The sequence below is a fragment of the Symphodus melops genome, assembly GCF_947650265.1.
Source record: "Symphodus melops genome assembly, chromosome: 10".
Classification (NCBI taxonomy): domain Eukaryota; kingdom Metazoa; phylum Chordata; class Actinopteri; order Labriformes; family Labridae; genus Symphodus; species Symphodus melops.
Window position 1 is genome coordinate 20,926,347 of NC_136700.1, and position 11,915 is coordinate 20,938,261.

At 37.5% G+C, this 11,915-nt stretch overlaps 2 protein-coding genes across 2 annotated transcripts; one reads left to right on the forward strand and one right to left on the reverse strand.

Annotated features, from left to right (window-relative positions):
- The first annotated feature begins 232 nt into the window (after positions 1–232).
- vma12 (vacuolar ATPase assembly factor VMA12) lies at positions 233–3,788 on the forward strand. Its single transcript, XM_079353724.1, has 6 exons — positions 233–680; positions 1,077–1,150; positions 1,641–1,730; positions 2,354–2,396; positions 2,608–2,720; positions 3,039–3,788. The coding sequence occupies exons 1-6, from the start codon at positions 497–499 to the stop codon at positions 3,132–3,134; spliced, it is 600 nt and encodes a 199-aa protein (XP_079209850.1). The 5' UTR covers positions 233–496; the 3' UTR covers positions 3,135–3,788.
- Positions 3,789–6,584: 2,796 nt separating this feature from the next.
- Positions 6,585–10,271, reverse strand: sebox (SEBOX homeobox). The gene is made up of 3 exons (XM_079354767.1): positions 10,130–10,271; positions 9,207–9,412; positions 6,585–7,540 (listed from the first exon to the last, which is right to left on the reverse strand). Exons 1-3 carry the CDS (start codon positions 10,230–10,232, stop codon positions 6,869–6,871), a joined length of 981 nt encoding a protein of 326 aa, XP_079210893.1. The 5' UTR covers positions 10,233–10,271; the 3' UTR covers positions 6,585–6,868.
- Between the last annotated feature and the right edge of the window lie 1,644 nt (positions 10,272–11,915).

Genomic DNA, 11,915 nt, shown 5'->3' on the forward strand with positions numbered 1-11,915 from the left:
GTACTTTATTGAACCCCAATCATGGTAACTTTTAGTGGTCAACCCTGCTAAAATATATCACTGCCAGATTTACGAGCCTTGGTAGGCCCCCTGAAGGCATCATAAAGCCTCACGTGTACCGTAACGTTACAAAGCAACGTCTGACTTAAATGTGTATTTAACATTTTATTATTCAGTTATTTTAAACATTCAAAATTTGCAATTGCTTTTCATGAATGTTAAACATTTTTTAACAAGTACAATTAAAAATAAAATCTCACACAGAAGGCCATGCGGGTGACGTCATAGCGTCACAAGACAGGCAACATGGCAGCCTTCATGTTGGTACACATATTTCTAGCTGTTGTAAGCCGTCAAACGTAGACTTTAGTGTATGAAATAGCAAAACATATCTTTGATTATTTGTCTATGTAGTTTATTTACACTGTAAAAGCTCGGAATCAGGTGTATTTAATTTGTATTTGAGGTTTCCTCGTTAGTCTTTGAGGTTGAAGCGATGGCTTCTGCATTTGTCGTCGGGAATACATTTAGAAATAAAGTCAGGGGATTACTGGAAGACACAGACTCAGGTCTTCCCCAAGGATTGAGAGAGGATCTGGAGGAAACACTTAAAAAATCAGAACCAACAACTCTGTCCTTCATTACAGCAAGACAGCTCAAGAAATACCTCCAGGACAAAGGTACACTATTTTAATGTTAAAATAACTCTTTAATATCTATATTACAAGGCAGATATCTTTATATTTGTCCAACCATTTAGAATAAATAACTTTCTAGCTGTCACCTTAAATAGGCCGTAATTAGACATTGGGTAAAATAGCTCTGATATGGTTTTGAATCATTTTGTGCATTACATACACACACACACACACACACACACCAAAAACAAAGACAGCATCCCACATAAAAAAAACAGCCAGAATAATACAAAGAAAAGCTATTTTCTGTCCTATTATTTCAAATAACAAAATCTATTGTAATTTAAGAGAAAAGTTGTTCTGTGATATTGACTAATTCAAACTATACACAATGCTGAAATGAAGTGCAGCACCTTGTGTGTGACTGTTTCTCTCCAGGACATCCTTTCTACCTGCATGACTTTCTGGAGGACGGCTCACTCGACCTGCCCGAGGTTGTGAAACCTCCCAGAGTGAGTGCAAATGTGTTTGTCACGCCAAACGTTTCATCTCTTTCACTAACAGTTGTGCATGTGTGAAGAATTTTTCTGACCCAAATGGTCATCACTGGTGCCTGCTTCATTAACAACAGGAATGGACTTTTTCCTCATCATGTAAATGAAAGAGCAGGAAGCAGTATGAGACTGTCACTTTGAGTTTGTAATAAGCTTTTATTAAAAAAAAAGTTCTGCCATTTTATTTACCTGTGACGGTCATGGTCATGGTGAAACCTTCAAGCAGCCTATCAGAGCCTTTTCTCTCAGATAGACTTCAGAATGATGCTTTCATTGTTTTCTGCAGCACTGGTGCCTCGTCTTTGATGAAGTCACATATGAGTCATTTTGCCCACTAGTAAATAATTTTCCTGAATGTTTGAGATGTTGGGGGCTTGTTATTAGTTTGCCTTTTAGGATTGCTTACCTACTCTGTTAAACGAAACAGTTACTTTTCGTTTTCCTCCAGAACCCCGTACTGGTCGCTCGTCTTGAGAAGATAAAAGCCAAACTAGCCAACGAGGAATACAACAGAATCACACGAAACGTCAACGCTCAGGTAACTTTGTGTATATTTTAATCTTCAAACAATCTTTAATGTTTCACGATCCAATAATACCACATACCATAGCACATTTATTTATATAAATTATATATTTTTACAATAATGGGTCACAAGCAGCAGTAGTGTAGAGGTGCCTGAAGAAGTGGGTATACTCTTAATGTATTTCCTGATATGCTATTTGAATTGGTGTGTTCAGCATGGATAGAAACAGCCTCTGTTATGAACAGTGATATGTAAAACTATTCTTAAATATTAAGTCAGATTACAGCTAGTTAGGCAGAGAAAGAAGGGGCCGTCCCTTCACCTTCCTAGGAAGAAATGCAGCAGACTCGTGAATATTGTCAATCAAGTAATGGTGTGAATCACAAGGGATTTAGAAGTGTGGATACTCCTATGGAGACTGAAAAATATAACACATGTATCTATATTTAAATGAAGACATTTTGTTCTCAACTCAGCTGTTGAGGTCTACATTGTCTGATTTTTGCTTAAACTGCGTTCTCCATAATCCTGAAAACTGCAGAGTAAAATCCAGATGTTGTGGTGAAGTTAAAATAATAAAGCCCAGCAAAGACCGCAAATGTTTCACTAGTTCTTCTATCCTGTTTTGTTTGCAGGAACTCAGTCGCGGTGGAACATTAGCCGATATCGGACTGCAAGGTGAGAGCGATAAACGCATGCACTGTTCAATATCATACCACAAACTCAGTGTGTCAGGACCAAGAGGCTATGATAATATCAATCATTAAGTACGCTTACGAGTAATTCTGCTGCCGACTCGTGAGGGTGATCACGTTTAAACGTTTATTTCTACATGTCCATATACCAAAGAAAAACATACAAATTAACCTGTTCCATTTTCCCTGTCCAGTGCGATCAGCCAAAGCCGTGGTGTTGACTGTGTTTAACTTCCTGGTCACAGTGGTTGCTGCGTTCGCTTGCTCCTACATGGGGAGTCAGTACCTGTTCACCGACACAACAGCGGTAAGAGATCGAGTATAAAAGTGATGAGACTGATGTGTGTTTTCAGTGAGAATAATGATCTCAGTCCTGAATTGTTGGCTAATTAAATGGATGGCTGTAACTCAATAAACAAAATCATTGTTTTATGTATTACATGTCCTGTTATAAATGTAATGGTAACACGTCGATAAGGATGTATTAGTGCAGCCCATTTCAGGTGATAACATTGTGATTATATTGATGACGCTCTGTTTTTTTTGTGGATTACATACATACTACATACATGGACCTGCTCTTGTGACTGGTTAACTCACCATTTTTTTTCATTGCTTTTTGCAGAGAGTAATATCAGCGGTGATTGCTGCTTCTGTCGTCGGGCTGGCTGAGCTGTACGTGCTGGTCCGGACCATGGAGGGAGAACTGGGAGAGCCTTAGCAGCTGTGCAGAAACAAACAAGGGAACACATGAACCTGTAATATTGCAGAACTTTTCTCAGCCTCACAACGCCTTCAAATTCGGAACAGACATCTCACTCTGGGACTTTTTGCCCCACTGTGACGGGAGCATAAGTGGAATTTTTACAGAGAAAGTTTCAGAGAATGTACAAATTAATGATGCTGAGAAGAGCACTGAAAGGAATTAAAAGGCTTACAGGACAAAAACAAATCGTTAAATATTTTCTTTTAAAGCTCCTGTGAAGAACTTTCAGTTTGTGTTGATTTTGATTCTGTGGTTAAGCGGTACCTCTTCTGTGTCTTATTTTGCCCTGTTTGTGTGTAAGAACTTTTTCAACAAAATCACGCCATCCCTTCTTATTACAGTGAAACGGATTCATTTGCTTTTGTTGCTCATAAAGAGACATTAGTCTTAATTTTGGTCTGTTTCATAAGAAAATTTGTTTAACTACATTCCACCTGCTGGACACAAAATATGAGATATTTATAATTTGTTTTTTATGTTTTTAAACTTTGTCCTGTATTTAAAATGTGTCCCCTGTTGACATATGACTCCTTTCTTTCTGGACTCGGGTGTTATTATATTCTTAGCTTTCAATAAAAATCATCTGCACATACTGATGCAAATTCACAACTTGACTGTCTTTCACCCTCTGTTAACTACCATCTCCCAGAACGGACATTTAACACACATTTATAATATTTTTAAACTGATCTGATGACACTCCAAACTCCATAAGCTGTTGAAATCACTGCCAGTTTCTTGTTTCAGTTTGGGATGTGACCAATGTTGAGAAGGACTGACATTAAATATGGTTCACAAGCTCGTCGCCTCAACCTTCCATTCAGTGACTTCACAAAGTTACAATTTTAAAAGTCTCTGACTTCAATAGTGACCAAACAGCATTAACTTTAATAACAGTGGACAGAAGGTGAAGCTCACCTGGAGGTGCTTAAAACCTGCATTCTTTCTAATCACCAGAGGGGGGAGCATGACTGCTAAAAAAAGCATAAAGGGTAATGTTCTCATTTCTCTCTTGATAGTTTTTATACATACAACCTTTTGAGATATAAACCAGCACAGTGGACAGAAAACATCTAAATTAGCAGCACAGTTTGTCAGTATTTGGATTTATTAGATATTGTTGTAGGCTGTTACAGGTTAGACTGGCATATTAACCAGAGCAGTGCGCACAGGTTTTGTTTGGATGTTAACCTGCATCGAGGATCAAAGGCTGGTGGTGCTAGCACTGATACTGTTAGTCACTATTTGACATTGCTTACTTGTATACAGTTTAAAATAAATTATGCTCAATCCTGACTGTTTTTTTCTTCTTCTTCTTCTTTTTTTATCTTTGGTTAGCCTGAATTTAAATCAACATGCACCAATTCATGTAAATAAGTCCCATAGAAACATTCCTAATTCTGATATCTTGTTAAATGCTTTATTTTTTACCACAGATTATTTTGGTTGTTTTCATTTGTGAAGCACTTTGAAACACAGTGTGTTTGAAAAGATTACATTTTAATCATAGCTGTCTGTCTTTCATTGTGATGACACTTTTACTTAATGACCGTAAGACTTATTGAATTACATGACCTGTAAACAGGCCATGTAATTCAGTACATTTGTGAAGTGTATCGCTTTACAAACTTCAACTTCAGAAACCTATTGGTGATGTCACTTAAGTTACGTCCATGTTTTAAAGTCTGTGTGAAACCAGAGGGTCAAAAGACGTCTAAACAGTCTTTTCATTTTTATCCCAATACGATTGTATTGGATAAAATCATTCTCAACTTTCAAGTCCTGGAGAAAGAATTACCTTGAGTGAAATTGTTTTCTTGGTTTTATTTTTTCCTTGTAGCTGGACTTGTTTTGACTCTTCTGAATAACCCACCAGCTGCAGCATCAGTTAATAATATTTTTCTCCAATGATTTTATCGTCCGTCTGCAGCTGACAGATGTGTAAATAATTGTCTTCTGATCTGTGCTTACTGTATCTGATTGAAGTGAATTATCGAGTCAACCAACAGATAAAAAACAAACGATTAATGTTACCCGGGGATACACTGGCCGTGGTAAAAGACTTATCATCCTCCGTACAATAACACCATGTATCTTATCTCAAAACAATTCCAATACAATACACTGGATCTGTTTCCCTGACCCCCTCTGCAGATATGATTTTTTTTTTGTAAAGTATCTGATCCTCTTCTTAATACGTCATATCAGCGGAAAGATTAAAAGATGTAACTACATCTGGAGTACTAAAAAAAAGTATCTTCCTAAGATCTGAGATTTGACACCCGGATTAAGGATTTATTGAAAGATTATTTGGTATTAAAGATTATTATGATATGCAGAGATCTGTGCAGCGCTGGACGAACAGTGTGCGCTGCTGTCTGTCATATTTTTCTCTGTATTATACCCCTCATGTAATTTTTCAAAACTTAAATCCAGGCAGAATTACAGAGCCTGTAAGCTTATAGACCCTGAGCTTTGGTTTTAATTTACTTCTTATTTTTCATCTTTTTCTCTTCCCTCTGTCTGACCAACCTCTCTGATACTTGTACAGCACAGAGATAGGAAACAAATATATTTTGACTTAGAACATAATTATTCCTGCCATGGTATCTTACCACGAGGAATCATTTTAATCAGAATGTTTTCAAAGATTATACTGGCAGGGTCGCAGCATTTAACATGCCACAGTTCAGCTCAGAGCAGGAAAACAGGGAGGGGAGTCCATGTCAAGTACTAGAGATAAGTTGGACGGTTACTGAGTTTATCAGCTGCTCCATGAATCATTTAATGGGACTTTTATTCATTACAAAACATGAAAGAAAAAAAAGAAACTTCTTAGAAGAAGTTGATATATGTCTTTAAGTCCTGTCCTTCATGCTCTTTACATGATTGTTTCCCTAAATCAACTTAAGTCTGAATTAAGGCTGGATACATTGCCAGTTTGGGGATTTTCATTTTGTGCAACAGAATTTGTGCAGCCATCTACAGCACAATCTGGCACCATTAAACATTGCATTGGTCTACATAGAAATCAAAACAATGACAAAGTTTATGACTTATTTTAACAGTGTACTGTTGCAATGTGTGATGATTAAAATAAACAAAATTACCCAATGTCTAAGCCTTTCGTTTTTGTTGCCTTGGTATCAAAAAGTATAAAATTGTTTATTACTAATTGTATTGTATTATTATTAATTGTAATTGTTTTTACTGATAGTTTAAAATCAGTTTTTGTGTCTTTATTAATATCTTTGTGTGAAACACGAGCTTTAAATGAAACAATAAAAACTTATTAAACTGTCATAAATGCTTCATTTTCATCTGAAAGTGTTTTACTTTCTTGGATAATAAATAGTTAATCAGTTTACTCTTTTCTCTGACTGTGAAGACTTAAAAACAAACAAATTCAAATTAAAAATACAGATTTATTTCAGGATCAATAAGAGGGCCCTTCCACCACTGGGGCCCTGGAAAGTTAGTCCCACTTTTCCCCCCCACTATGACGCCCATGCTGGAACACACAGTAAAATACAAGACGACACAAATGTGCAAAAACAACTCTTCGAGGTCTCAGGAAGAATCAGCTCTTGACACACGACACCTATGGACACAGAAATGGTTGCAAAGGGAACAGTTCTGTTTTCATTAATAGTAAGATTTGTCCTCATATCAGTCCAAGTCTCGACTGATTAGAACTCCAGGAAGTTGGTAACGATGGCGGCATTGTAGATCAGGTCTGAGATGTAGCCCATGGAGGTCTGTGGTCCCATCTGTGGGTGGTGTGGGTGTCCTTGTCCTTGAGTTACCTCCCAGTACACCTGCTGAGGGTGAGATGGGACCACCTGGTCTACAGACGTATGACCTCCGCTGCCAGGTCCACCTCTATACACGGACTGATGAGGTCCAGGTGGCGTCACAGTCTGGGGTTTGAAGTTCCTGAAGGCCTGATAGGAGGGGTGGGTAGAGGTGGTATGATGGGGCTGCCTGGTGCCTGGCTGAGGGAGGAAACCAGGAAGAGCTTGTCCTAGGGTCTGATGGTGGTGGAGGTGGTGGTAGTGGTCCTCCTCCCACATACGAGGCTCAGGGGGCTGCTGATGAAGGGATGATGAGGCAGGGGGTGGAGGTGTTGAAATGGAGTTGCTGTAGATTTGTATCCAGTCTGAGAACACCTGTGGGACTTCGTCACAGGTGTGGGACTGCTCAGGTCTGAAAATGTCAGCCAGGGCAGCAGAGGTGAGGAAAGTGGAGCTGACCGGCCCAGGAGACGGATCCACAATACCTCCAGCAGCCAGGACCGACTTGGAGGACTTAGGGAACCTCCCAGTCTTGATGCTTCTGGCTCTTCTGTTCTGGAACCAAACCTGTGGTAAATAAATAGAGCTGTGGCATCGGGTTTTTTTGATAACACTCAGAGAAAAAAAAAATATATATATATAAAAAATATAAATATACATAAATAATGTTTTTGTTTGGACTTGGATACTGTATGTGCTCATTTCTTCCAAGCTTACACAATGGTAATTCCAGTATTTCCTTTTGGATTTTTATTTTTTTATTTTTTTATTATTAATCATAATAATAGTAAGGGACTCAAGGACGCCTCAAATAAGGGTAGAACTGGTAATACCTTCCACTAAGACTTTGAAAAAACTCAAAAAGACCAATGTCTAACACTCTAACATCTGAGAGTTTTTACTCATTGGCTTAAATTTAACAGAGAGTGGGGATACAGGTTCACTAACATAATTCACCTTGTGGAAATTTACAACTACAACTACAGCCAAATACACAAAAGGAGGAGAAACTGGTGGAGTGTGTAAGAATGTCTTTCTAAAGTGTCTTCCCTTTAATCCACGATGAGACCATCAAACTTAACTCTGGAGGAAGTTAAACTTCTTCCAAGGTTTCCCGTAGGTGAAAATGCAGAAGGATCTTTTTTGTGAATATATGCTCACTTGGGGTTTGAATGGCTGCAAAAAATTCAATCCTCTTTTTTCCTTCTCCACTGTTTCGTGATACAACGGGGAGGAAAGAACCTAAGAAACATTCTTGCTCTCTCCACAACTCAATCATTCTCTGCCTATTTTGCAGCTTCCTGTTTGATGCTGGTGAGAACACTCCTATTGGTTGTTGACAATGGTCACGTCCTTGAACAACAAAAGTTAGATTTTATTGTATAATGCCAAGATGGAATAAACTGCCTTAAAACATCTTTGAGTTATATGACCATCTTATACCAAAATACCACAGAAGTGTTAAACTCTCAGGATTGTTTTGATATGACATAAAAAGTGATTTGGTCCAAGGTCAGCATAAGATGAATCCTACAATTCTGGTTAATTCCCTGAAAATAACTGATCACTAACTGGGATTTCAACATTGAAATGTGGTTGCATAATGGGGTGATCTCACAATTCCCTCCACCACAGCCAACAGTGAGATATTGTTATCAGCTATAACTTTAGCTATAATAACTGAGTGAGATCTCGTGCACTTAAAGACATTATTTCCGAAATGTTAAAAGTAAAAATGATATGAGTAAAAACAAAAAAAGATCGTTATCCGTTTCAATACCATGGCAAAAAATATATAAGATCATTGAAACCCACTATTGAGAAATTTGTAAAAAAAAATTTTTACCATAAATTGCACGACACTTCTGCGGACTTATTTAGACAGTTCTCTCTCTCTCTCTCAACAGATTTTGGTTAATATACCGTATAGGTTATCTTAAGATCGGAGGTTAAAGCTTCTGTATTTTATCATCGAATATTAAAATAATGACATTATATTCTTTAAAATAGGAGCACTGGAATCAAAAGGTGAAGAGTGTTTTGACAAATTTAAGTCAAATTAAAAGTGATAATTTTCCCTGGCCGGACCAATAATTCATTTTATGACAAAACCTATATATACACTTTTCTTATAATCCCTCTAGCTGGTGAAATGATCAAATGCCTCAATGACCTGTTTAGTCATGGTTTTTCTTAAAAACATTTGCAGACATTTTCTGAATATAAAGCCGACCTGTATCTTGCTCTCGGGCAGGTGTGTGTGTGCGGCCAGCCTCTCCCTCAGGGTGATGTCGGGGTAAGGGGTCACTGCGAAGGCCTGCTCCAGCTCGGAAAGCTGGGCTCGGCTGAAGATCGTCCTCTTCCTCTTCCTTTGGCCCTCCGTCAGCCCGGCGGCTCGCTCCGGCTCCGGGGAGGACAGCGCGCTGTCAGCCCGGGTGTCTGAGGAGGACGGAGGAAAATTGAACCTATTCTAATACAACTGGGCACCGTAAATTACAGTGTGATTAAATTAAAATTGAAATTTTGGAAAAAGAGAGACAAGTGTCTTTTAACGAGGAAAATTAAGGATTAAAATTTAGATTTACGCCGGATTGTTAAGAGTTCTGCGCACTTGTTTGAGGCTCATTAACAGCCTGTAGCCTTTATCCACTAAAACGGAAGGGAAATGTTTTCGATCAACACCTTCCCATTCAAATTCACATCATAATAAAGGCATATGCTTAGATATTCAATGTTCACATTTTTAATTTCATTTGATCCATTTTATTAGAAAGCATTAAAAGTAGGATGCTTTAAAAATACATTTATTGGCCTTTAGAGGCTCTATCTTTTCAATGATAAAAAGAAAATAATTGTGGGTTACTATCATGTTTCCACATATTTTATAGTGTGACCGAATCGTTAAGACATTTGGGTTAATGTCACGTTTCATGTTGTAGCCTTTATTTTTCAAAACTGCAAACTGGTTAAAGTGTATAGGCTACATTATTGTAATTATAACTGTCTTCCTGATTTCTGCTCTCATTGTTGTAAAGTTATAATTATTTCATGAAAACGAGTGACTTCAATCGACTTGAATGATACATATTTTATTTCAGTAAACTTAATAGAAGGCTAGGTAACAACACAAAGACATAAAAATCAAAGACAACTCACCTTTACATTGACCCTGCTCTCCAAATATGCCCTTATAGTCCATCATGTCTCTCGGCGGGTTTGGTTTGAGTAAAGAGAAGTCCGAGTCCATGAAGAGAGTCATAATTACACACACAGAGAAACACACTCTGCTGGGAGGGAGTGACCATTTATATACCCAGATCAGAGGAGACCTCCCACACACATCAACACCCTCCAAATCCAGGTGTTTTCACCTCTGGATGTGGTCTCGGCTATTGGTGCATCGATATGTTCGTTCTTGAACTGATCGATTGTTTTTAAAGCAATATGATTAAATGTAATCATGTTTGGTAAAACCGCCAGTCTCATTGAAGAAGATTTTTTATTTTTAATATTATAGCCAACACCTTATTCTATCTTGGATTTTTGTTTACCTCTGATATAATCCGTGATTATTAATCCACCGGATTTTGTTCTGACGAATCTTCCACATTTTTTTCCCCACTTTTTTTTCACTTGTTTTCTTTTATTGTCGTTTTTTTTTAATGTAAGGGTAGTAGCAGTCCCTTTGGTTTTTTATAGGATGTTTTACACACGTAATTTACTTCGGAAATATAAAACAATTAGGGGGACATCAATTCTACAGATATACAGTATTACATTGCTGATGTATTTGTTTTTATAAAGCACTTTGTAAAAAGTTGTTTTTAAAGGTGCTATATAAATAAAGTTATTATTATTAATAGTATGACATTAAATTAACGCAAATGCTTCATTAGATCCCAAAAAATATCGAGCTATATGAAAAAAACAATTTTATAAATCAAAAAAAGCTTCAATTAAAGCCCATTTAAAATATCCATGGATACACACCGGCAAAATAATCATAGCATTCAGTTAAAAGAAGGTCTATTAAATAATGTTAGGTTATAGGTGTCCAGAGTAGTAGGGTCCATTGTAATTATTCAAAGAAATAAAGATGTGCTTTCTTTTGCACTCGCCAAAATTAATCCGCACAAATCCTCAAATCAAAAACGGCAGCCTCATGTGCACGTTTTCATAGTGCCGTGTAATAACACCGAAAATACACGACTATAATCAATTTAAATTCAAGTCTATTTGTCACAAATTACAAAGTAGCTATATCTCATGCAATGTAACGCTTTTTGTCCAGACTCATCCCACGAAAGTCAAAGGTATCAAATAAATACACCTGTAAGAAATACATTTTAGACAGTAGTCGTTTTTAACATTCTACATAAAAAATCATTAGCATATTTTAAATAGAGAGACATCAGAGAGACATCAATGTGATTTTCTTCAGTAGTCTGTTCGTCTGTGTAAGGATAAAAACTGTCCTCGAGGCTTTTGGCTCATGCGATGACGCACAGACTGAACATTTTCCTGAAAGGTCGGTGAACTGTCACAGTCCTGTCAGATCGTGTGTAATGCCTTTGTCGTGCAGCAGGTGGTGTAAATGTCCCGTACCTGTGGCAGCGGTGATCCAGTAATATTTGAAGTGGTAGTCCCTTTGTAAATTTATGGTCCTGGGGTAAAATGTTGCCAAACCAAAGAATGATCCCTGAAGGCTTTCATTCGTTGATAATAAAATTAAAAAAAAATAAAATTAAAAAAAAGTCGCTGTTGAGCATTTCTGACGACCTCAGTGTTTTAATACAAACAGAGGGCAAAAAAATAATCATTAGCTCCTTTGTTTTGAGAACATTAATGGAACTGTTGTTCTCAAGCCACCAAACAAGGCAGGATGTGTCATTCCACCCTCTGGCACAGCTTTCCCCTCCCTCATGCTCTTCATGCTGAGAGT

What these genes read in the sequence shown, in the direction of transcription:
- vma12 (XM_079353724.1), top strand. Translation starts at nt 497, where the DNA reads ATGGCTTCTGCATTTGTCGTCGGGAATACATTTAGAAATAAAGTCAGG. An exon ending in CACGAAACGTCAACGCTCAG is followed by an intron (nt 1,731 to 2,353) that starts GTAACTTTGTGT and finishes TTTTGTTTGCAG; the next exon opens with GAACTCAGTCGCGGTGGAAC. An exon ending in AGCCGATATCGGACTGCAAG is followed by an intron (nt 2,397 to 2,607) that starts GTGAGAGCGATA and finishes TTCCCTGTCCAG; the next exon opens with TGCGATCAGCCAAAGCCGTG.
- sebox (XM_079354767.1), bottom strand. Translation starts at nt 10,232, where the DNA reads ATGACTCTCTTCATGGACTCGGACTTCTCTTTACTCAAACCAAACCCG. An exon ending in AGAGCAGGGTCAATGTAAAG is followed by an intron (nt 9,413 to 10,129) that starts GTGAGTTGTCTT and finishes CGTCCTCCTCAG; the next exon opens with ACACCCGGGCTGACAGCGCG. An exon ending in TGCCCGAGAGCAAGATACAG is followed by an intron (nt 7,541 to 9,206) that starts GTCGGCTTTATA and finishes TATTTACCACAG; the next exon opens with GTTTGGTTCCAGAACAGAAG.